This window comes from Rhinatrema bivittatum, chromosome 3, assembly GCF_901001135.1.
Source record: "Rhinatrema bivittatum chromosome 3, aRhiBiv1.1, whole genome shotgun sequence".
NCBI classification, from domain to species: domain Eukaryota; kingdom Metazoa; phylum Chordata; class Amphibia; order Gymnophiona; family Rhinatrematidae; genus Rhinatrema; species Rhinatrema bivittatum.
This window is the reverse complement of record NC_042617.1, coordinates 321,946,332-321,973,228: the sequence shown is the minus strand read 5'-3', so window position 1 is coordinate 321,973,228 and position 26,897 is coordinate 321,946,332. Positions and strand designations below refer to the sequence as shown.

At 45.2% G+C, this 26,897-nt stretch overlaps 1 protein-coding gene across 1 annotated transcript in view; it reads right to left on the bottom strand.

The window, feature by feature from the left end:
- Nucleotides 1-26,897, bottom strand: part of WASF1 (WASP family member 1) — a 271,816-nt gene that overhangs the window by 22,111 nt on the left and 222,808 nt on the right. Inside the window, 3 exon segments of the mRNA XM_029595276.1 lie at nt 12,687-12,706; nt 12,709-12,803; nt 25,353-25,506. Coding sequence (XP_029451136.1) covers nt 12,687-12,706; nt 12,709-12,803; nt 25,353-25,506 — 269 coding nt within the window.

The window sequence follows — 26,897 nt, the reverse complement described above, 5'->3', positions numbered from 1 at the left end:
AAGGTGTTAATGATCAAAAGACAACGACAAACCTTTTCCGAAGGAAAAAAAATCAGCAGAACCAGGGGTCACGATTTGAAGCTCCAGGGAGGAAGATTCAGAACCAATGTCAGGAAGTATTTCTTCACGGAGAGGGGGGTGGATGCCTGGAATGCCCTTCCGGAGGATGTGGTGAAGACCAGAACTGTGAAGGACTTCAAAGGGGCGTGGGATAAACACTGTGGATCCATACAAGTCAAGAGGCTGCCAATGAAGAGTGGGTGACTCGCCAGAATGACAGCTACTGCCTGGAGTCAATACCCTTATAAATAAACATACACAGGCTTACGGATGACTCCAACATCGCTCTAAGCTTCAACAGCAAGAGGAAATGTGGAAAAAAGGATTCACACTCACAAAGAGGGGAGTAGCTGGCTTGTTACGGCGGTTACTACCCCAAATCAAATAAGCCTGATACTTCACTTTCAATGCATATACAGCAAAGTTCTCTGATTCAACGGCAGGGGAGAAGAAAAACTGATACTTCACACATCCAGCAGAGCTCTCTGCTTCAACGGCAAGGGAGAAGAAAAGAGGGTTCGCACTCACAAAGCAGGGAGTTGCTGGCTTGTTACGGCGGTTACTACCCCAAACCAAATGTGCCTGATACTTCACTTTCGATGCACATCCAGCATGGCTCTCTGCTTCAACGGCATGGGAGAAGACTTATACGTCACGCATATCCAGCATAGCTCCCTGCTTCAACGGCAGGGGAGAAGAAAACAACCAATAAGGGCTAATAACATAGTCTGGGTAAAACAAATAAGCATGGGTGCAGCTTGCTTATTGCGGCGGCTACTACCCCTAACGAATCAAGCTAGATATTTCACTTGGATGCAGCTCCATCACTGCTCTCTACATTAAAGGTGGGGGTGGAAGGGAAATAGAACCAAGAGCTAAGAGAAACAGATAAGTATGAGAGAAAATATGTGTGAAGCTTGCTGGGCAGACTAGATGGGCCATTTGGTCTTCTTCTGCCGTCATTTCTATGTTTCTATGTTAATGGAGTGTCCCCTAGTCCTATTATCCGAAAGAATAAATAACCGATTCACATTTACCTGTTCAAGACCTCTCATGATTTTAAACACCTCTATCATATCCCCCCTCAGCAGTCTCTTCTCCAAGCTGAACAGTCCTAACCTCTTTAGTCTTTCCTAATAGGGGAACAGTTCCATCCCCTTTATCATTTTGGTCTCCCTTCTCTGAACCTTCACCATCACAACTATATCTTTTTTGAGATGCGACGACCAGAATTGTACGTCAATGTATTGTCATAATGCCTCTGTATCGCTCCATGGTGCGATCTCACCATGGAGCGATACAGAGGCATTGACATTTTCCATTTTATTCACCATCCCCTTCCTAATAATGCCTAACATTCTGTTTGGTTTTTTTGACTGCTGTAGCACACTGAACAGACAATTTCAATGTATGATCCACTATGACGCCTAGATCTCTTTCCTGGGTGGTAGCTCCTAATTATGGAACCTAACATTATGTAACTATAGCATGGGTTTTTCCCTATATGCATCACCTTGCACTTATCCACATTAAATTTCATCTGCCATTTGGATGTCCAATTTTCCAGTCGCACAATGTCTTCCTGCAATTTATCACAATCTGTTTGTGATTTAACTACTCTGAACAATTTTGTATCATCTGCAAATTTGATTACCTCACTTGCGTATTCCTTTCCAGATTATTTATAAATATATTGAAAAGCACGGGTCCCAGTACAGAGCCCTGATGCACTCCACTGCCCACTCCCCTCCACTAAGAAAACAGTCCATTTAATCCTACTCGGATTCCTGTCTTTCAGCCAGTTTCTAATGCACGAAAGGACATCACCACCTATTCCATGACTTTTTACTTTTCCTAGTAGCCTCATCTATCGGTTCACTTTTCCTAGTAGCCTCATCCACTGGTTCACCTTTATCCACATGTTTATTAATCCCTTCAAAAAAGTGAAGCAGATTTGTGAGGCAAGAGTTGCCTTGGGTAAAGCCATGCTGACTTTGTTCCATTAAACCATGTCTTTCTATATGTTCTCCGATTTTGATATTTGATATTTCCACTATTTTTCCTGGCACTGAAGTCAGGCTAACTGGTCTGTAGTTTCCTGGATTGCCCCTAGAGCCCTTTTAAAATATTGGGATTACATTAGCCACCGTCCAATCTTCAGGTACAATGGATGATTTTAATGATAGGTTACAAATGTTTACTAATAGATCTGAAATTTCATTTTTGAGTTACTTCAGAACCCTGGGGAGTATACCATCCGGTCCAGGTGATTTACTACTCTTCAGTTTATCAGTCAGGCCTACCACATCTTCTAGGTTCACCATGATTTGGTTTAGTCCATCTGAATCATTACCCATGAAAACCTTCTCTGAAACGGGTATCTCCCCAACATCCTCATCAGTAAACACCGAAGCAAAGAAATCGTTTAATCTTTCCGCGATGGCTTTATCTTCTCTAAGTGCCCATTTAACCCCTCGATCATCTAGTGGTCCAACTGACTCCCCCACAGACTTTCTGCTTCAGATATATTTTAAAAAGTTTTTACTGTGAGTTTTTGCCTCTAAGGGACAACTTCTTTTCAAATTCTCTCTTAACCTGTCTTATCAATGTCTTACATTTCACTTGCCAACGCTTATGCTTTATCCTATTTTCTTCTGTTGGATCCTTCTTCCAATTTTTGAATGAAGATCTTTTGGCTAAAATAGCCTCTTTCACCTCACCTTTTAACCATGCCGGTAATCATTTTGCCTTCCTTCTACCTTTCTTAATGTGCAGAATACATCTGGACTGTGCTTCTAGGGTGGGTTTTTTTTTTGTTTTTTTTTAACAATGTCCACGCCTCTTGCACACTTTTTACCTTCGTAGCTGCTCCTTTCAGTTTTTTTCTATTTTTCTCATTTTATCAAAGTTTCCCTTTTGAAAGTTTAGCACTAGAGCTGTGGATTTGCTTACTGTCCCCCTTCCAGTCATTAATTCAAATGTGATCATATTATGATCACTATTGCCAAGCAGAACCACCACAGTTAACTCTCACCAAATCCTGTGCTCCACTGAGAATTAGATCTAAAATTGCTCCCTCTCTCGTCGGTTCCTGAACCAATTGCTCCATAAAACTGTCATTTATTCCATCCAGGAACTTTATGTCTCTAGCATGTCCCGATGATACATTTACCCAGTCAATATTGGGGTAATTGAAATCTCCCATTATTACTGCATTACCAATTTGGTTAGCTTCCCTAATTTCTCTTGGCATTTCATTGTCAGTCTCACCATCTTGGCCAGGTGGACGGTAGTATACTCCTATCACTATAGTCTTCCCCAACATACAAGGGATTTCTACCCATAAAGATTTGATTGTGCATTTAGTCTCATGCAGGATCTTTAACCTGTTGGACTCTATGCCATCCCGGACATAAAGCGCCACACCACCTCCCGGGTGCTCCTCTGTCATTGCGATATAATTTGTACCCCGGTATAGCACTGTCTCATTGGTTATCCTCTTTCCACCATGTCTCTGAGATGCCAATTAAGTCTATGTCATCATTCATTGCTATATATTCTAATTCTCCCATCTTACGTCTTAGACTTCTTGCATTAGCAAGAAGTCTAAGACGTTTGTATTTCTAACAGTCTAAGATGTTTGTATTGTCATTCTGCTTTTTAATTGATAGGGATAAATTGGAATTTTTTTAGCTCAGGCGAGTTTTTAGTTACAGGCACTTGGACTACTTTTCTTATTATTGGAACCTCACTGTCAGGATGCCCTAATTCTAATGCATCATTAGTATCCTTTGAAGATACCTCCCTCCAAACCATGCGCTGCCGAGTGACTGTTGGCTTGCCCCTTTGTTCTAGTACAAAAGTTGCTCTATCTGCTTTTTAAAGGTTAGCGCCAGCAGTCTGGTTCCACCCTGGTTAAGGTGGAGCCCATCCCTTCGGAAAAGACTCCCCCTTCCCCAAAAGGTTCCCCACTTCCTTACAAAACTGAATCCCTCTTCCCTGCACCATCGTCTCATCCACGCACTGAGTCTCCGGAGCTCTGCCTGCCTCTGGGGACCTGTGTGTGGAACAGGGAGCATTTCAGAGAATGCTACCCTGGAGGTTCTGGATTTAAGTTTTCTTCCTAAGAGCCTAAATTTGGCTTCCAGAACCTCCCTCCCACATTTTCCTATGTCGTTGGTGCCCACATGTACCACGACAGCCAACTCCTCCCCAGCAAACATACTAACTTCTGCTTATTAGTGCCTGACTATTAAAAATAAACACATTAAATTCTGCTATTAGCTGCCGTACTGATTATTTAAAAATACACTAACTTGTTTATTAGCTGCCTGACTATTAAAAGCACAAACACACTAAATAATATACTCCAATAGTTTACTTCTCCGACTCTTTAAGAAAAAATTTCCCAAGCAAAACTTACTGATTCCTTTCAGCCACCAGCAAGGTGATCCTCTCCTCACAGTGCTCCCACTTTTTGTTTCTTATTTTGGCCCAGCGGCTTCTGTTGTGCAGTACCCCCAGCTCCGGCTGGCCCAAGGAGGGATCAAACGCATGCCTCCCACATGGCATTGCTAGGGAGCCGCCACACTAGATCTTAAATTCTTTCTAAAAGCTACAGTTCCTTTGGCAAATGGTTCTACTGGAGAGATAACCACCCTTTCCTTTCTACTGACAGTCCTCACCCTTGGGCTAGCAGGCAGCATCCACTGGAGCAGGGATTATGGCTGAAAGAGAGCCTTGCTTCTCGGGATGGCACATATGTCTCTTGACTGGTAGGTTCGTGATTGCATTCACAACTGGGCAGGGAGCAAGGCCCATCCCCTGCATTAGAGGATCGATCCTGCAATGTATGGGCTAGAGAGGAGGAGGGAGAGGGGAGAAAATCCAGGATACCTGCGAATGAAGGTGAACACAGCCTCAGTCCCTACCTCACCCCCATCAGAAATGGCACTAAACGGCCATTTCTGAATGGGCAGGAAGCACAAGGACTACAACAAAATTAAAAATAAAAGCAAAAAAAAAAAAGACAACCCATGGCTCTGAATAAGTGGTTACAGCTAAGTGGAAGAGGTGACTGAAGGGCATTCTTGGACTCTGCCACCTAAAGATCTCTTAACATTCAAATACTTCCTCTTTTTATATGTAAGTGAAAACCTTTCTTTAGTGGAAGTGAAAAGTACTGAGCCTATAAACTTCATCCCACAGCCACAAAACCACACAAGATCACACGTATTCTGGGAAGCCCAATTAACGAGCCAGAAGAGGTGTTCTCTGAAGCAGCGAGTCTGCCCATCTCCCCTTCACTCAAACCTTTTCTATAGACCGAGGGCTGTGGTGGCTGCAGTGGCCCTGAAAAACTTTTGCCTTTTCCAATAAAGCTCCAAAAGATTCCGTCTGGCGCCAAGCACAGTCACATGACCCCCCCCCCAATGAATGGTCTGAACCGCTGGGATGGGAACAGACAGGCCGGTGAGCGGACAAGCAGGCCGTGCTCCATATGCATCTAGATTTAGGATCTTAACTTAGGTACCTGGTTCTAAAAATTTGGCCTTATTCCTCCCCTGTAGCCACCCACTTTTTAGGCTCCTAAATTTAGGGACTCAGTCTTAGTAAGTTTTGTGAGAGACCAATTTAGAAGCCTAAACCCTTTGAAAGTCAGGCTCAAAGCATATTCCAGGGCATTTGTAATTCATTTCTCTTTAGCTGTATGATTACTGGCCTGCCTCCACACAGGCAAACGTGCGCGCGTATGTCAGGAACGTTCATATTTATACGCATGTATTTTGCAGGCATTCCTGGGTGAGGCAGCTACATGCCTACTTTTGGACATTCAAAATGCAATGTATTGCTTTGCCTTTAAAAAAAAAAAAAAAATTTACAAATTTGTGCAATTCTTTGGGAAGTGGTGGTGGTGGGGGGGGGGGGGGGTCTTCACCTTAACCCAATCAATCATCTTTCCAACAGTTTTCCCCAAGCCATGCGTCCACAAATGTGAACGAGCCTTGCACTCCGGACTGGAAGAGAGCCATGGCTTTCTATCTGGAGTGGACTGAAGCCTTTATGAGCCCCCCACCCCCACAAAATAAACCCCAAACAAATCTGGAACTGCCATTCTAACTGGATAGCAGATTGCATCTCTTTCCAGGCTCATAGTGTCAGAGTCAGAATTACAATAAAATCAGAGCTGGATTACAATAAAAACATCAACAGTCTTTAAACAAATAACCATCATTACATAAATAACAAAATACAATTGTTGTAAACAGCTTTGGTTTGTTCTGCAGTGCAAGAAAGTGCAAAACAACATAAAGTGACAGAAATAAGCATACGTGTACTTTGAAAATAAACGAAGCATGAATTCTGAAGTCAGATTGCTATGGACAGTGGCAGGGGGGTTTATGCAAAAGACCAGGCATTCTGTATTCTTAGTCCTTCATTATCACATTTTCACTGATTTTCACAAATTCCTGAGAACCAGTTTAATCAATTTTTCACCCTAATTTCGCAAACTTTGCAGCCAGAGGCCCCTGCTGTTGGTGCTGACAGCATGGCTTGTCTCTCATGGCTGCTGCTGCTATCAGCGATGCCAACAAGAGAAGCCTCTACCTTCGTTCTACTGCTAACTGTGGCTGAATGTGACTGCAGTCACGCGACTGATCTCCCTCTGTCACCAAAACTGCATCTTTGAACTCACAGCTCTAGCACAGTCCAAGTCCCATGCCTTAGTCTACAGCATGCCCCCCACCCCTCCTCCAAGTATCTGCCAGAGTGGGCTGCATCGCCAAGACTCCAGCACCTGGCCCACCTGCCAGAGCCTCTGATAGAGCATTTCAAGGCACCCTCTTACTTGCCAGATTCATTCTCCACCCACCCCCTCCGGGGATGGCCATCCTTCCTTGGGAGCAGTTTGTCAAGCCAGTGAGCCTGGTGCCACCTTTCTCAGCCAACAAGCCTACTTCCCTTGCTGCTGCTGACAACAGCCTACTACCCTGAGACATCCCGCTAAACTTTTAAAAGAAAAAATATTTAAAAATTAGTGGGAAAACATACTGATCCAGGCTGGCAAAGAAAAAGGGAGGATGTTGAAAGGAAGAGATGAGGCGATCGGTAAGGGGTAGGGAGAGAGGGGAGATACTAGAGAGAGCAGAGATGCTGGAGGAAGAGGGGTCAGGGAAGGGGAGATGCAGGGGGTATTTTATTTATTTATCGACTCATATACTGTCGTTTGGAGCATTCCGTCACAACGGTTTACAATTAAGAAAAATAAAAATAGAAATGGTAAAATTGTAAAATAATAATAAAAAATAATACAATTTGGTAACAATAATAAATTAAATAAGTAAAAATACAACCAGCTAACTATTTCATTAGATTTCCTAAAAGATGCAAGGATAAAAATAATAAAAACATTTTAAGAATAAACAGAAATCAAAAGCATTAAAAACTCAAATTTTGGTCAAAAGTAATCAAACTAAAATCAATATTAAAAGTGCAAGTGTAAATGGAATAATAAATAGTAAAACCTTAGCCAATGCCCTCCCTTGTACACCAGCTCGAAGAGCCAAGTTTTAAGATGTTTTCGAAACAGTTTTAGATCACTTTGCAACCTTAGGTTCACTGGGAGAGTATCCCACAGTCCTGGACCTGCGAGTGAGATTGCCCTTTCTCTAACCGCAGTGAGTTTTGCAGTAGATATAGATGGTATTGATAAAAGCCCTTTGTTAGCCAATCTAAGGTTGCGTTGCGGGGTGTGTATTCTTAACATAGCGTAGGATAGGGGTAGAAACATAGAAATATGATGGCAGAAAAGCTATACAGCCTATCTAGTCTGTCCAACCACACCAATTCATTCAGCTTTACAATTCCCATCACACCTCTCAGAAATCCTCCCGTTTATCCCATGCTTTTTTGAATTCAGATACTGTCCTTGTCTCCACCACCTTCACTGGAAGGCTGTTCCATGCATCCACCACCCTCTCTGTAAAGAAATATTTCCTAAGATTACTCCTGTGTCTGCCCCCTTTCAACCTCATCTCATGACCCTCATTCTAGAGCCTCCATTCTCTTGACAGAGGCTTACCCCTCCTGTGCATGGAAACCTTGGAGATATCTGAATATTCTCTCATATCTCCCCTATCTCACCTTTCCTCTAGGGCATATATGTTTAGATCTTTAAGTCTATCCCCAGATGCTTTAGAACAAAGACCACTGACCATTTTAGTAGCCAACCCTATGGACCAACTCCATCAGTTTATATCCTTTTGAAGGTGGGATCTCCAAAATTGTACACAGTATTCCAAATGAGGTCTCACCAGGGACCTACACAGGGGCAATATCACCCTCATTTTCTAATAGAGAAGGAGAGAGGAGAAATGCTAGGGGAGATGGGACATAAGAGCGAGATGCTAGAGAGAGAGGGGAGATGCTGGTGAAAAAAAGAGGAATTAAAAAATTGGAAAGAAGAGGAGAGTCTCTAGAGGAGGAGGATTGATATTGGGAGTGTGAAAGAAGAAGGGGAAGAAAGTGAAAATTGTTTTACTTGTGATAGGTGCTCTCAGAGGACAGCAGGATGTAAGTCCTCACAGCTGGGGGGAGTCGTGATCTGACATAGCCTGGCTGCTGAAGATTACTACCAAGTTTCTTGAAGTTTCTTTTAGCATGCTCTACCGAGCATGTGTGTGCCTCATGGCTGTCACGTGGGGACCCCCTTCAGATGTTGTTATAATCAACGCCAAGGGGAGGCAGAAGGGTTCTCTGCGGACTTACGTCCTGCTGTCCTCAGAGAACACCCATAACAGGTAAGTAACTTTCTTTTTCTCCGAGGACAGGTAGGATGTGAAGCCTTCACAGCTGGGGAATCCCTAGCTACAGGCTGTCCCTAATGGAGAAAAGGTGAACAATACAACCAGAAAAACAATGATGATGAGACCAAGAGGCAAAAAATCTGTGCTGGTGACAACCCATTTTTCCCATTTTCTCTTTTTTATTCATGTCTTTTTTTGGGTAGGCTGGAAACAATAATAATGGGTCTGAGGAAGGGGGGTAGAGTTGGATTTGAAGCCTTAAATAGACCCTGCAGTACAAGATGACCAAAGCTAATATACTGGGAAGCTTATCTAAACTATTTATTTATTTAAAAACATTTAATATCCGCCCTTCCTACGTTCAGAGCGGGGTACAATAAGAACATACACAGTTAAGTGAATGGATAGAACAATTTATTTAGATTCAGCCTCAGGCCTAGATTTAGGTATTTTCCATCCCCAGAGGGCTCACAATCTGGGAGAATATTTTATTTATTTAAAATCTTTTCTATACTGTCGTTAAGCTAGCTGCCATCACAGCGGTTTACAATAAGGCACATAATTTCATGTTGCTTAAATGTGTTAAATTATATTAACTAAACAGGTGCCAAATACTGTAACAGTTTCATATTAAATATTACTTAGTGGTTGTGATAAGTCATGTCTACTTTAATTATATCAGCTATAAGATAAATTTATACTTAAATCTCATCCTCTATTGTTGCAATCTAATAAAAATAAAAAAAATAACACACACAAACACAATTCGAGTAAGCTGATGTGTGTGTGTGTGTGTGTGTGTGTGTGTGTGTGTGGGGAGTTCTTCAAAACAACTTTACCCGGCCCCATCATATATGCACCTCTATGGCCATGTGGAGAACTACTACAGTGTTTCATAACCTGTGCCTATCAGGGACATGCAGATTATAAAATATGTATATGTCCACCCCCAACATATGCACATATATATGCTTACGCATGAATACCTGAGATGCACCGAAAGAGCACGTTTCAATGTATTTAACGCGCTATGTTTTCAAGCTGTTTTAGAAGCATACGTATATTTTACGCGTGTAACCCCTGGGTTGATAATCCCAGAAAGAGGCCCCAATGTCCTCTACTCAAATCGATTCTCTCAGTCAAACTCTTCCCTTGATGTTAGGTAGTCTGAGTGGTCACAATGCCCTGTGCAGGGGTGGGTAAGAAGAAAGATCTTCTAGGCTGTGCTTTGCGTAGGTCCCAAGTAGTAGTGACGTAAACAGCCCTGATTATTTCAATAAAGGACACGCTGCAGCAATAACTGTGCTGGAAGCCAGGCTGCTTTCCAACATAATCTTCATAGACCCGCTGAGGATTGATTGCAAACTCCTTATAGCTGAGTTTTTCTGAAAGCAATCGTGATGTTACACTTTTAGATCTTGACAAATTTGTGATTTATCTTGTGGTTATCAAATTAGTCAATCACTGTATCCAACTGTCCAGTCCAAAACATAAATCTGCTCTCTTCTTGCATGGTATTGGGCAAGACGTAAACTTCCATCCCATGTAGATGGAAATATGAAGGTACAGCTCAATCTGATGTATCCATGAAAGAATTTCTTAACTCCTACCTCTGCAGTACAATTTCTCCCACCTTCTCCCCTTCCATAATCCTTGGATGGTACTGGTACACTTCTCTTCTCCTATCAACCTCACAGATGAAGGTAAACCTTAATAAGGGTTCACGATGACTCTCTTCTCCTCTCCTTCTAGACAATAGTAAGTCATCACCATTATGATCTAGTGATTCTCATATGGAATGACGATATACAAAACTCTCAAATAAATAAATAAATCATTCTCAAGGATACTAACGATACCGGGTTGCTTCCAAGAGAAGGAACCCCTCTGCTGGATTATAAATCAAAATCAAATTTAGAGTCCCTAGATTAGGGGAAACCCAGCAAAACTCAGGAAAAGTACCACAGAAAAATTGACTCAAATGACACCAGGATGGTAGAATAAACTCCTAGCTCATTAAAAAAAAAAAAAAAAAAAATCTCTATCCAGGGTTTTGTAATTAAAGAAAAGCTCTCAGACTCCTTTTCTGAAAGCGGACTCAATCCCGAGGACTTCTGTTTCCTTAAGCAAAAATAACCAGGGTCAGCTATAGCATGCTGCCTCCTGTAAGGGTAACAAGGTACAGAGAAGGGCGATCAAATGATAAAGGGGATGGAACGGCTCCCCTATGAGGAAGAGTCTGAAGAGGTTAGGGCTGTTCAGCTTGGAGAAGAGACGGCTGAGGGGGGATATGATAGAGGTCTTTAAGATCATGAGAGGTCTAGAATGGGTAAATGTGAATGGGTTACTTACACTCTCAGATAATACAAGGACAAGGGAAAAATGACAAGCGGTGGGTGGCACTTTATAGACTAACCAATTTATTGAGGCATGAGCTTTCAAGGCCAGAGTCCACTTTCTCTGAAAGCTTTTAGAGTACAGTATTGCCCTTAGCTCTAGGAAATTTATGTGATGGAGTTTTTCCTGAGAAGACCAAAGACCCCGAGTGTGGCGCCTGTCTAAATGAGCCCGTCCAGCTTTGGTGTGCCAATATAACTGAAGTGGAAGCCTTTCTCAAGGGGGAGGAGCTGGATCTCCCTGGCCTGCAGGAGTGCTTGATGTCTAGGGAGCTCGATGCTTCCTCACTGTCCATGCACCACCAGCATCTGGTGCAACTCTCTGGCCCTTCAAGGTCAATGGGCTGGACTGACTTTTCCCCAATGATATTTTACATCAGCTCTAAGCAGTAATTGTGCCTTCTGGAGGGTTCATCTTTCCAAATGTGCAGTACCCCGAGATACTGTGGTGGGCCCCCAAACAGAGCACATATCTATCATGATGCATGTGCATTGGAGGCCAGTTGCTGAGGCAAAATCAAACGAGCTGACTTAACCAAAATAACCAACCGATGCAGCAAGACCAAGGAACATAGCAGCGGAGGAAAAAAGCAAGAAAACTTGAAAACCTACCAAGAAACTCACCTAATGAATCTGAGGGGCAAAAGATGAGATGAGTTGAGAGGGGACCCATAACAAAACCAGCAAAATTTAGAAAACATTCTCCTCGGAGGAAAAAAAAACTTGACTATTGGGCTCTGAGAAAAAAAAAACAAGAAGTGAAGGGGGCCCCATGCGATGTCCGCCGCTGGAGTCAGCGTGCACATACTTAACGGGGCGTGCCAAAACCTTCCGGAAGCTATGGTGTCAAACGTCAGTGAAAAGGGGAGACGGAGAAATGCTGGGTGAAGGGAGCATTACCATTTTTATTCAGCCATGTCAATGTAGAAATGTTATATGGTCCTTCTCGTAAAACGGTTTGTCCCCTTTCTTCTAAGATTTTAACCTCCCCCTGGCCAGAACTCACTCCTCTTTAGTTGAAATTAGATATTATATATATCTAGAGACAGACAGATATACATATACAGAGAGAGAGAGAGAGAGAGATACAGGACAGTATTTTTATTTTTATTTTTTTTTTACTGTCCTGGCTTCTGTCCACTAAAATAAACTCCAAATATTTACCGCAAAAAACACAGTCATTTTTCCCCACTGAATTTCTCCCGTTTTGGTTGTTTTTTACAATGAACCACTGAATTCCTGAGGAAAATAATATAATAAAAAACAAAAAGGAAGATCCCTAATTGTATTAGAACCAATGCTCGTCATTAAAGCCTTCCCCACCTTTAACCATTTGTTTCAGAAGAGAGAAAAGAGCTAAACCTCGGCGCAGTCATTAAAATGATTTCACGTACGTGAGAAACCATTAGCAGTATATATATACCTTCTGTTTTCTCTTTTCTTCCTTTTGTCTTCTGTGTCCTGAAGCATCTTTTCTTTCCAGAGATCAAAGAAGTAGGACGGATTGGTATAAAACTTCAGGCCCGCTTTACCATCATCTCCTGGCATAAAGCAATCAAATGAACATACTTAAATGAAAAATAATCAAACGCAAGTCCTGCACTGAATTGAAATGATCCAACATTATATAGAAAAATGCAGTGTGTATTAATGTTCAATTTATAAAGGAGAAGAACGTTTAAATTACTAGTATTAGCTTTTATCCACAAATGATCAATACATTGTACATAAAAACTGTGTAAAAACACAGAGGCACATTTTTTGCTTCCAGACTGAAAATCTGTTGCCTTAAATTTCGACAGGATCCCAAAGCCTAGTTTATTTCATTATTTTTATAAACCATCTCCCCACTCAGGCTGTCCAAAATGGTGTACAATACAATTTCAACTTCACAGCATAAAATCGGTACACAAACAGTAAACTAAAATCATAACACAAAACCACCCACAAAATTACCACCATACCCTTCCACAACTGAGACCCCATAATAGATGCAGCTCAGAAAGACCCAAAACAAGGGGCGAGTAGGGTGAGCATTTTGGTAGACAAAAACCTGTGGAAAAAACGGCACAATTTGATGCATTTTTAGAAACATGCTTTTAACCAGAGTAATAGTGACAATGTGAGGACTGGATGACAGGAAAATGGTCACAGCACCGGAGCCTTTCACCTCTAGGTCACTGGTTCAAATCCCAGCCAGGGTGGATCATGTGAAGAGAGATGACGACTGCGGTCCAGTTCCAGGGGGCCAGGGCTCTTGAAGAGGTGGGCAAGATAAGCGGCAGCACGGAGCATCACGCTGCTGCCACCGCCACCACTGTTCCCTACTGCGGTGGCGATTGTGAGCTCCTGGTCTGGCTGCTTCCACGTGGCCACATCATCAGAGGGGGGACTCTCACCACCCTCTCCCCTCCCCGGTGCTGTAATTTCAGAGGGGGATTCCACTCCATCCCCACCGCAAGGTAACCATTCAGCCTGCCAATAATCCTACCAAGGGCAAGAGCCAGAAGTGTTAACATCGTGGCTCTAGTGAGTTCCTGTGAAATGTGAATCCTCGTTGACTGGTGACAAGAACATGCTATGAGAGAAAAGAGACAAAGAGGGCATAGGGAAGGGCAGTCGAATAGTAGCACCGATAATATTGATAAGCACAAAATTTGATCATCAAAGAAAGGGTAAGTATTGCTCAGACATGGATAGTTAAGGGACTGGCCCCAGTGGCTGTGCTTACGTGCTGCCATGTGAAGGATGACTTGGATTCCGGGCCAGGTCTTCTGCTCCTTGGGCCAGCTGGAGCTATGGCTCCCGAGAAGAAAGTCTCAAGGACTGTGCAAAGGCTCATGTTAGCTGGATTATTGAAGATTTATGGCTCCCGGCCCAAGACTCTTGTTGAAATGGCTGGATTGTTTTGAGAGGGGAGTGTGATGAGAGAAAATAGGGAAAGAAGCCTGGGTAAGTGTGAATGAAGACTCTGATGCCATAGCCCAACAAAGGCAGTTCTGATTGGGCTGGAAGCCCAAAAGGAGCAGGGTCCGAACTGTTGTCCAAATAAAAGTGATAATTGTGTTAAAAACTAAGATTATGGAAGAGGGTAAGCAGCATTTCCATGGCCCTACCATGCCTCTTTGAAGTTAGGCCTGCCTGGACATGACAAAGGAGAAGTAATCTGCCAACCAACTGGAAATGGGTACATTTTTGTCACCACAATTCCAGGTCTATTTGTGTCAAATAAAAGAAAAAGATGAGGGAACTTCCATAACCCTTACATCCCTCAAGGTAACAAGGCAAGAGTTCTCTTGCAGTGCAAGTTTGAAGGGTTTGTTTACCTTTATGGAGAGGAGGTTATGAAAAATGTTTTAAATGATGATTTATTTTATTAAGGTGGAAATCCTTCATCACCTTAGGCAAGATCTGGGATCCATGCAGAGCCCGCTCTACTGTGATGAAATCTGGCATTATTATATTGCTATGATGGATATGGGGAGTGTTGTTTTTGCTCAATTATAGATGCTCCTAACTCACAAAGATTTGGGTTTCTACTGTGGCAGGAGGGTGGGTCTTTGCCTTGTCTAGTCCAATGATTACTTCAGTTCGTTGGTCAGATCACCATTTGGTGGAATTTAGCTGTTTGGGCTACCAAAAGGTTCAGAAAGAGGAGACAGAAGTTAAAGAAGTACAAGCAATAAAGGATTTGGATCCAGAGGTTTTTATATGAAATTTAGGCCCTATGTTATAGTAAAGGAGCAGGATATGGAGATGAGAACTGTGTTTTGATGATGTTGCTCTGCTGAAAACTGTTAGAATGGGTTTGAAGAGGCCAGCTCCTTGGTTTTCTATTAAGTTGAGGGACTAGAAACAGGTTGTGAGAAGGTTAGAGAGGCAATGGCAACCATGGGGGGTTGTGGAGGTTCAAATAAGTTGGAAAATAAATGCTGCCAAATACCATGTGGCAATTAGATCTGCTAAACAGCAGTATACTGAGAACATGGTTCAGTGTTCTGTTAGCAAGAAGTGGGGTTTGCAGTGGTTAGAAGATTGACAGCGAACCCGGAGAGGGATCTGATGATTGGGAATGTGGTGGAGAGGTGTGAGGGTTTGGCTAAGCACGTTCAATCAAAAATAGCAAATTTGGTGGCAGAGATGAGGAGGGTGGATCAGAAGGAGTGGGTCATAATGCTCAAGGAGCTTTGGAAGAGGTAGTTGGGAGTAATCATCAAGTTAGTCTGGTGAGAAGTTGCGTGGGGAAGAATGCTGGTAGAAGAGGTGGGGAAGATTGGACCTCGTTGCTAAGGTTGTTGGTCCCTCGTGTTGAAGGATGTAATTGTGAAGTGGAAGAATGTACGTTGGCAAGTCCTCAGCAGTTAGTTGATGTTTTAAAGATAAGGATGTTGTCTAGTTGTGCTGTCTGTAAATGCCTCTTTTTGGAGAAATTAGTGTTGTTGATTAATGCTTTGTTGAATGAGGGTTCTTATCCAGAGTAGTTGGAGAGCGGTTATTAAGCCATTTTGAAGAAACCTTCTTTGGATGCCACAGTTAGAAAATTTGAGACCAGTTTCTAAATTTCCCCTTTTGGGCAAGGTGTTGGAAAAAGTGGTGGGCATGCAGTTAGAGTGTTTACAGCTCCTGTAATGACTCAAGTAGGGGCATCCAAACTTGTCTTGACTCTTGGACCTATCCTCAGACTGAAGAGCCAAATGAGGTCAAGGGTCCCTTTGGTTTGCCTTTGATATCAGCACTTGATATGACTCCCTAGTCCATGCATTTACCCCACTGGTGGCAGTTCCCTGGAGTTGGACTTTTCCTTTTCGGTAAGGAAGGAGGGGCGCCTACTTTGCCAGGCTCAAGGCACTTGAGGTGACATCTGTGCACAGATGCTGCAGCCTGAAATGTTGTGGCCCTGTCCCAAATGCCTGTAGCAAACCTTGGGATAGTCCATGAAGGACGTCTTCTGTTTCCACTTAGGGCAGCACTTGAAGCCATTGTTCTGCTTCTTTGACACAGTAATGAGGGACTCAATAAAATAAGTTTATCATCTCATTATGAGCCATAAAATTATCCTGCCTGTCATCTTCTGATGACCCATCAAACCCCCTTCCCCATTTCTCTTTAACCTATCACTGGAATACCTTTTATGATTAATTTCTGTTTTCTGGCAATGCCATCTTTTGCTCATTCTATTCTGAACTTAGGGAGTATTAGGTCCTGAAAGCTCGTCAAGAAATGCAGTCTCCTATGAGCTGGATTGGCCACTACTGGAAGCAGGATGCTGGGTTTGATGGATCTTTGGTCTGACCCATTATGAAACATAGAAATGACGGCAGAAGAAGACCAATCGGTCCATCCAGTCTGCCCAGCAAGCTTCACACTTCTTTTTTCTCATACGTATCTGTTTCTCTTGGCTCTTAGTAACCTTAGGTTCTATTTCCCTTTCACCCCCTCTATTAATGTAGAGAGCAGTGATGGAGCTGCTTCCAAGTGAAATGTTAAGTTTGATTAGTTGGGTAAGCGGCAGCATAGCTCTCTGCCGTTGAAGCAGAGATATGCGTGAAGTATTAGTTTTTCTTCTCCCCTGCCGTTGAAGCAGGGAGCTATGCTGGATATGCATTGAAAGTGAAGTATGCCTTGAAAGTCACATTAACTATCAAATATTGAAAAGCCTAATAATTGGTAATACCTATAGCCCATGAACCCATCCCTGTTTTTTTGTTTTTTTTTGTTTTTTTTTTAATTGGGAGATAGCAGCCCTCCATCCTTCCGCTCCGTGAAGGTGGAACACCAACCGCTGGCATCCCGCTCCATGAATGCCTCTGTGGCTACTGCCGCTCCATGCAGTGTTTTGCTGCCTGCTCTTTATATTTATTTATTTATTTATTTAAAATTTGTATATACCGGCATTCATGTTGCAAACACATCATGCCGGTTTACATATAACAGGGGTGTACAGTGAACAATTCAATAACCTATTTGTGTAGAAGGAAGCAGTTACAAATAACAAGGTAAAAAACTGGGAGGAGAGAAGGAAAGGGAGAGAATAACATTAGGTATAGGTATATGTGTCCTCTAGACCTGATGTAAGGGGACATATCTTATGTTCTTCAGTTAGTCTAGTAAAGGAAAATTATGTTTCTTACCTGATAATTTTCGTTCCCGTAGTACCAAGGATCAGTCCAGACTGCTGGGTTATGTCTCCCCTCCAGCAATGGAGTCAGAGAGAAAACTGAACGCACCTCCCAGATATACTGGTGTGCCACCTGCTGTCCTTCAGTATAATGGATAACAAAGCAGAAGAAGAAAAGAACTCCTCCGCACAATTAGCCAAAGAACCATTGCAACTGTCTAGCTCAAGTAGTAAGTACGGCAAACAACAGTAAAAGGCGAACAAATAGAACGCTATGCGCCAACTAAACGAACCGCAGTCCGAAGACAGTCTTTCCCCAAAAGAAACAGGAGGAAAATTTCACTTACCATGCGTAACCTAGAAGTGTGATAGAAAGGATTCGAGCGGAGTCTCCTGCACAATATCGGGCGGGCGTCTGGACTGATCCTTGGTACTACGGAACGAAAATTATCAGGTAAGAAACATAATTTTCCTTTCCCTGTACGTACCAGGATCAGTCCAGACTGCTGGGATGTACCCAAGCCGCCTCAAATGGGATGGGACCCCGAGAGTCCCGCTCGAAGCACACTGCTGCCAAAGAATCCGCTGACGGCCCCCGAACATCTATCCGATAATGTCGGGCAAAAGTATGCAACGACTTCCAAGTGGCCGCCCTGCAATCTCCTGGCTAGAGACCAGAGTACTCCGCCCAGGGACGCCTGGGAACGGAGAGAGTGAGCTTTAAGTCCGTCTGGAACGGACTTACCACACCCAATGTACGTGGCCGCTATGGCGCTCTTCAGCCATCGGCAATAGTTGCTTTAGAGGCCTGTAAACCCTTTTTGGCCCCTTGCCACAACACGAACAGATGATCCGACCGCCGAAAAGCATTGGTGACCTCCAAATAATGCAAAAGCACTCGACGAACATCAAACGCTTCAAGTCGGAACCATGAGAAGACCGCAACTCCTTCTCCGAAACGACGGCAAGTCCACGGACTGATTGACGTGAAAAGCCGATACGACCTTAGGCAAGAACGAGGGAACCGTACGTAACGAGACCCCGGAAGCAGAGATACGCAAGAACGGATCCCTGCACGAGAGTGCCTGCAGCTCCGATACCCGACGCGCTGACGCAATAGCTACTAAAAACACTGTCTTGAGGGTGAGATCCTTTAAGGTGGCTCGCTTCAGCGGCTCAAAGGGCGCGACGGTGAGGCCCTTGAGAACCAAATTCAGGTTCCAGGAAGGACAAGGGGCTCGGAGAGGAGGACGCAAATTTCGAACCCGCGCAAAATCGGGACACATCCGGTGACACGCGAGAGAGGAGCCTTCAATCTTTCCCCTCAAACAACCCAGAGCCGCCACCTGGACTCTCAGCGAACTGTAAGCTAACCCCTTCTTCAGACCATCCTGAAGAAAAGTAAGGATGTCCGCGATACCGCACGACGAGGCTGAACTTGGGCGGCCGCGCACCAGGAATCAAAAACTTTCCACACCCTGGCATAAGCAAGCGTGGTAGAGGGTCTCCGTGCGCGAAGCAAGGTAGAAATCACCGGTTCAGAATAACCTTTCTTTCTCAAGCGCCTCCGTTCATAAGCCAAGCCGCCAGACAAAAGCGATCCGCTAGATCGAAAAATACTGGTCCTGACGAAGAAGGTTCGGAAGGTGGCCCAACCGTAAAGGCCCGTCTCTGGCTAGATTGACGAGGTCGGCAAACCATGGTCTTCTGGCCACTCGGGAGCCACCAGAATCACTGGCCCCTGATGGGATTCTAGACGCCTCAACACCTTGCCGACCAAGGGCCAGGGGGAAACACATATAGGAGGATGTGATAAGGCCATGGAATCGCGCAGAGCATCCACCCTCCGATCCGTGTTCTCGCCTCCGGCTGAAAAAACGCGCTGCCTTGGCATTGAGCCGAGTTGCCATCAGTCTAGTCGCGGCACCCCCATCGCCGGGTGATGAGACCATCGCCTGGTCCGAGAGCTCCCATTCCCCGGGATCCAAGTGCTGGCGACTGAGATAATCCGCTTGCACGTTGTCTACGCCTGCGATGTGAGTGGCCGCGATGCGGGCGAGGTGGCGCTCCGCCCAGGTCATTAACAAGGACGCCTCGACCGCCACCTGCTGACTTCTCGTGCCGCCTGGCGATTTATGTATGCTACCGTGGTGGCGTTGTCTGTGAGGACCCGAACTGCCCGTCCCCTTACCAAGGGCAGAAGCTGACGCAAGGCGAGACGGACCGCCCTGGTCTCCAGACGGTTGATGGACCACGAAGCTTGGCGAGGGGTCCACGATCCTTGACCCCGCGATGACAGACAGCTCCCCAACCGGTCAGACTGGCATCCGTCGTCACTATGACCCAATTGGGGGGCTCGAGGTCCACTCCTTGAAGCAGATTGTCCGGGACCAACCACCACGCTAAGCTGGACCGCGCCGGCTCCAACAGAGGTAACTGTACTCCGTAATCCTCGGATTTCTGATCCCAGCGCGAAAGGAGAGCCCTTTGCAAGGCCGCATATGAGCAAAAGCCCACGGTACCATCTCCAGAGTAGACACCATATGTCCAATGACCTGCATATAATCCCAGGCTGTGGGCAACTGGAGACCCAGCAGCCTCTGCACCTGACACATCAGATGCTCCATCCTCTGCCGAGTCAGGAATACCTTGCCCACCAGGGTATCGAAACGTGCTCCCAAAAATTCCAACCGCTGACTTGGAATTAGCTGGCTCTTCGCAAAGTTGACCACCCAGCCTAGCGACTGAAGTTGCTGCACCACACCTGGACCGCCCTGTTGCATCGCTCTCCGATTTCGCCCGTATGAGCCAATCGTCCAGGTAGGATGTACCAATACCCCTTGACGTCGCAGGGAGGCTGCGACCACCACAAGAACCTTGGTGAACACTCTCGGAGCCGTAGCTAGGCCGAATGGGAGGGCGCAAAACTGGTAATGTTCTCCCAACACCATGAATCTCAGATATCTCTGATGCCGTTCCCGGATTCCGATGTGGAGATACGCCTCGGCTAGATCCAAAGAAGCCAAAAACTCTCCCTTGTGGACGGCCGCAATAACAGACCGTAGAGTTTCCATGCGAAACCGGGGAACGCGTAACGCCTTGTTTACTCGCTTCAAATCCAGAATAGGACGGAACGTACCTTCCTTCTTCGGACTAGGAAATAAATGGAATAGCGGCCCGTTCTTGTCTCGTCCGAGGGAACGGGCAGCACCGCTCCGAGGGCCCGTAAGTGGTTTACCGTCTGGGCGATAACCAGTGCTTTTCTCGAGGCCCGCAAGGCGATATCATAAAAAAGTCCCGGAGGGGCCGAGCAAAGTCCAACTCGTAACCGTAGCGCACCACGTCGAGAACCCACTGATCCGACGTGATTTTGACCCACTCCTCCCAAAAGGGATAACCGACCTCCGATGCGGGGGAAGGAGGAGTGGGCCAGCGCGCCTTCATTGGGGGTTTCCGGCGGACGGTTGCTGGGAAGCTCCCAATCGCTGCGGCCGCCTGCCACGAAAGGAGGAAGACCAAGGGACCACGACTGCGACCTGGGCCTTGCTGTTTCTGCGAAAAAGAACCACCCCTTCCGGAGCGAAATCTGCGCTGCCCCCGGAACCGGGATCGCGCATTCCCGAAGGACGAAACTGACGGGGCTTGTCCTCCGGCAATTTATACCTTATTATCCCCCAGGTCCTTGATGAGTTGGTCCAACTCCTCACCAAACAATAACTTCCCCTTGAAGGGGAAGGCGGCAGACGTGACTTAGACGAGGCGTCCGCCGACCAACGGCGAAGCCAAAGTAATCGGCGAGCAGCGACCGCTGAGGACATAGTACGGGCAGAGGTTCGTAACAAATCATACAAGGCGTCCGCTGTGTAAGCGACCGCCGCCTCCACGCAGTTGGCTGCTCCGCCTCGGCAGGGGAGCTCCTGCGTGGTAAGCAACTGCTGAACCCAGCGGAGAGTGGCTCTCTGCACCATACTGCTGCAAGCTGCCGCACGGACCCCCAGGGCCGCACTTCAAACATGCGCTTCAGGAGCACCTCTAACTTCCTATCCTGAAGATCCTTCAACGCTACGCCTCCCGTGACCGGAATGGTAGTATGCTTCACCACAGCGGTGACCGCCGAATCGACGGCGGAACCTTAAAAATTTCCAAAGACTGGAGGGCAGAGGGTACAACCTATTCATGCCCTGCTAACCGCAGGGATGCCTCTGGAACCTCCCATTCTTTAGATACCAGCTGTACAACTTTGGGATGTAAAGGAAAAGTTTGAGGGGGGGCCCTCAAACCCGCCAGCTACATCCCCCGTAGAGGTATCAGTGTCTTGCTGCGGGGCGGGAATCTCAACTCCTTAAAACATGCTGGATGAGAAAATTGAGCTCATCCTTGCCAAACAGGCGCAAAATTTCGGGGTCATCCCCCTCGAGAGCCTCCTGAGGCTCCGAGACCCCTGCCCCAGCAGCATCTGGAGATCCCTGGTCGACATCCTGTCTTCCCGGATCCCTCGTGTCCCCCAAAGATATATTGCGGCTCCCCCTGAAGCTCCCGCCGTCCTAGTCACCCCCGCTATGCCTGCGCTAGGTGACACCCTAGGGACCTTCGCGGGAGGAGGGTCATCGGCTCCCAGCCTGCCTCTGCCTCTAAAAATGCCTGATGCATTAAAAGAACAAACTTTGAGGAGAAAGGCACCTTCCGCCTATGGGGACCCGGAGGGGGAGGGGCTGGAGGACCACTCAGGCCAGTTCCACAGCGTGGGCTTAAAGCCGGCGGCGAGAGAGGAGAGGAACCCTCATCCTCGAATCAAACTCATCAGGCTGCCGCGCGTCTAAAATGGCCGCCGGCTCCTCTCACAGGGAGGCGGGGCTGACGACCGCGTGGCAGCCAGTCTCCCCTGCCGCCGAAGAAGACGGTACCGTGCCGCTGCGGGCAGCGCTCGGCCCCCGGGAGGGTCCCTCGCCCCCGGGAATACAACGGGAGCAGAGACCCTCCCTGGAGAGTCGCGCCCCCGCCCTGCCACAGGCCGTGCAGGCCGAAGACGCGGCATCCGGAGCAGGCCCGAAGACGCGCAAAGGTAAGAAATCACCAAGGAACCAAAAAGCGCGCCAAACAGAAGCAAGAAAACGCGCCGGGTGAAACAATCCACCCCCTCCGGAGTCCCTGGTAAGCGCGGCAGGCTAGGGCAGAAAACAGAGCACTGCCTGCCACCAGCAGGACTTAAGTGCTCGCGACGGGTAACTTTTTTTTTTTTTTTTTTTTTTAATTTAAAAGAAGCCCTCTTCAGTACACTGGCAAGCAAGCCCCCCCGGGGGGGGGGGGGAACGGGAGGGTGACCGGCCCACCGGTGATCTCTCCCTCAAGACCACGGGACACTTACTCCGGGTATAGAGAGAGAGCAAAGCTCTCCAAGCCTGCCTCTAAGCCAAACAAACCCCACTGTTAATTTAATCAAAAAAATAAAACATCCCTTTTTTTTTTTTTTTTAAACTATGGAAAACACAGTTGAGCTAGACAGCTTAGATAGTTAGGCGAAAAAAGGAGGAGAAAACACCTGAAAAGAATTTAGCCAGGACAAACCGCAGGTTATGTCTCTCATCTGCTGGAGTCAGAGGAAATACTGAAGGACAGCAGGTGGCACACCAGTATATCTGGGAGGTGCGTTCAGTTTTCTCTCTGACTCCATCTACTGGAGGGGAGACATAACCCAGCAGTCTGGACTGATCCTGGTACGTACAGGGAAAAATGTATTATCTGATGTTTTAGTTTATTTGTGAACCTTTTTTCAGTACATGGTAATAAAATGTGATGCAGCAAAATTAAACGAAGAAGAAATCTGCAAGAAGTTAGATGAGTGGACTGATGAAATTTGAATAAAAAGGCTTGGCTAGGAGACTGCAAAAGGGCAAGAAAAAACGCAGCTTATGCGAGCAGGCAAGATGCTGAAGAATTAAATAAACTTAAATAAGTGCCAAAAACCCATCTAGGAGAAAGAATTCACACACAAAAAAAAAATTAACAGAGAAATGAAGCCACTAAGTACACAAGTGCAATGTCTCCAGTGGATAACAAGAAACTGAGGTGGACTGCAGGCAACAGCAGTGGCAGCGCAGAGCTGCCACACGTGCACAGTAAAACTGCCCTCCGCCTCTGCGACTGTTACCTGTGTTGTGAAAGGATGGAGCCAGGGGCTGGGCAGAGCCAGCAAACACGCAGGGATTTCATTTTCAAATGTCTTTGCTTGGCGTTTTGGCCCTGACCATGCACCCTGCTATAAGCAAGCTACAAAGTCCATGGGGTATCGGCTGGCTACGAATTTACCAAAGGAAACTCCAAGAGGAACAATGCTTTAACGAAGTGGATTCGCATCAGAAGAAAAGAGGAGTTTTTTCAGACTCAATAGAATGTGAAAGTCCTGTGCTGGCATTCAGTAATGGATATTGGAATTAGTGAAAAAGTCTATGGGAACTTTTATTTACACCAAGTAGATACAACCGTGACCCCCTTACACAATGCTGGCTCCTGGCTTCAGTGCCGACTCAGAGGGATATTATCCTGGGATTCTATACCAGATGTTCAGGAGTGCAGACACATTGCTGAATAGAGATGTGCATTCGTTTTTCCCGAATTAGGCAATTTCAGCGAAATTGCCTAATTTGGTATGGTTCAGGGGAACCGAAAAACGAATGGAATTTTCTGAAATTTCGGGAAAAAAATAATTTTTGGTGTTAGTGCGCACTAATTCCTGTTAGTGCGCACTAACCCAAAAATTAGGCCCCCACGAACCGCGGGAAAAACAAAATTTCCCACGAGGGGCCCTGAAACGAAGCCAGACATTATAAAAAAACACGATGCACATCTATATTGCTGAATATACCCAGCTATCTGGCAAACTTTAGGATTGCTTTCAGCCAGGATTAACATTAGCTGGCTATCTTCACTGGCTAATGATCACTCTCACAGGCCGATGCAATAAACTGCACCCAGCCTAGCGCACAGGTTAATGCGCGTTTTGGAAGCGCATGCATAACTCCCGATATAATAAGGAGATCAGCGCCTCCAAAACACACGTCCAAACAAAGGCGTAGCTAATAGGGTTCATTACATGTAAATGCCTTGTAGATAAGGCTATTAGCTATTATCCCACAATGCAAAAAATCGCCGTGCGCCTGTGCAGTTTTTAACCCATCAAATTTTACGCCTGCCTTAGAGCAGGCATAAAATCCTGCTGTGTGTCAAGGAGTCAACTTAAAAACAAAAAATACCGCTTTTCTGTGATTCTTCCTATCTAGTAACGCCGCGATACAAGTAGGAGGAATCACAGAAAGCAGCATCTTGAAAAAATAAAAGGTCTTGATGGAAATAAAAAAAAATTTCAGGGCACACAATATACTCGCTCCAGGCCCTGTATATTGTGCCAATAAATTCGCTGCCGTGGGATAAAACGGATGCTCGTAAACTGAGCGAACATTTTGGTAACCCGCACACAGCCACGTCTCCTGGGCGCCTGATGCCAAGGACATGTAGGGATGCACAATGTATCCCTAGCACGTCCATTTTCATGAGGCAGCTCATTTACATATTACATCGGACGGTCAGGAAAGGTGGATGTGCGCATGTTAAAAAACAGGCGCCTAGTTTGGATGTGTGCTTTTTACATGCACTTTATTGCATCGGCCCCTCAGTGATTATCTGGCTAACTTAGCCGGATAAATGGTGCCAAGACCCCCCTCCCCTCCTGGATTATCAACTGAGTTTTATTCTGACTACTTAGCTAGATAACTCTGATGCATTACATGAGCAAAGACTTTGAAACCCCGGCATTTAACCGGTTAAGGGCCGACTATTGCTCCCAGTTCATTTAGTGCAAATGTGCACACTCCCTCTTTGCTTGTGCTTAGCTGTACTGCAAGCAGCGATGAGACACATTGGGTGAAGGATTTCTCAGTCACGGATTGCATGTCCTTTGACACAGGTGTTACTAACCTGTACGGTGTGAGTATGTTAAGTGGTGGAGGCTGTTCACATAGCTCATAGGTCTCATGCAATGGAATGGGCAAAGTCTTGCGGTGAAAGAGCTGCTGATCTTGAATGGTAGAACTCCGAAAAGCTTTCCTCATTGTAATATCCTGTAGTGAAACTGAAAGAGAATATCAAGACATTAACAAGAGCAACAGACATTTTATCCAATTAGTTTCTTTGAGTTTAACAGGTTAATTTTAGTGCATAAAAAACTATGCATTAAACACACATTTTTATCATTTCTCCACCCTCACCCTCTAGGGTATACAGATTTAGGTCCTTAAGTCTCATCTTATACAGCAGGAGTGTCCAACTCTAGTACTTTAAAGCCACATACAGGCCTGCTTTTCAGGATATCTATAATGAATATGCATGAGATCAATGCCCGATCACTTTTAAAAAGAGACTGAAGACATGGCTATTCGAACAAGCGTTTCATTTATACCAATGACGTACCTCCTTCACCTTACTAGCCAGCAGTTAAATAGACTATCGAATCAGGCTATCCATATAGTTAGCATCCGAACTTTGCAGCCGATCAATCCAAGCTTACTCAGCGTACCCGGACCTTACATTAACTCCAGTATGTACCTAGATCTTCAGCTAGAAAAACAATGTCTTATTTATTCTTCGTTTAAGTATAACTTTTTAGTTATCCCCCTTTTATTTGATCCAAGTTCTACGCCCTGTTCAATGTAATTGCATTCTTACATGCTTGTTACCGTTACAATGTAAACCGAGATATGTAATTTTTTACATGAATCCCGGTATATAAAAATGTTAAATAAATAAATAACATAAATAAATGAGATAGATTTACATAAAATGGAGGCATGAAAGCAAATCTCTCATGGATATCCTGAAAACCTGGACTGTTTGTGGATTTGGCCACCCCTGTCATAGGGCTTTGGGTGCAGGCCAAAGCCCTATGACGGGGTAGCCACTGTCTGGCCTGCCTCTATCCTATCTATATTCTTCTGGAGTTATGGCCACCAGAATTGGACACAGGTGAGGTCTCACCAATGATCTGTAGAGAGGCAAATAAAAAAAATCATGCAAGTAACGATTTAATTTACAGATTTGTTTCTTTTCTGCCTTCCTCAAGAAAAAGTCGCTCCAACACAGATTACAACATATGAACGTAAAAATAAAACAGAATACGTCTCCTCAAATAATAAAACACTAACAATAACAAAATAAATGAATACAAATCTAATACAATCAGCATTACTAAAAAATAAAAATATAAACTTCAGCTGAATGTCCTAACTCATTCCTATAAAAGCAGTTTGTCACCCCTTATCATAAATCTGCTCAAGTAAACCCTATCTATACCTTATTACTTGCTGTTTTGTAAATCTTTAACCCTCTTATTAAATTATTTCTTAGAATCATGACAGAATTTAAGCATTGTCAGGACAGATACAAAGAGATTCATATTCACTGGGCCAGTGAATATGATGGATATCGAGCGGCACTAGACTGGACAAGGCTGCTGCTGAGTATCTC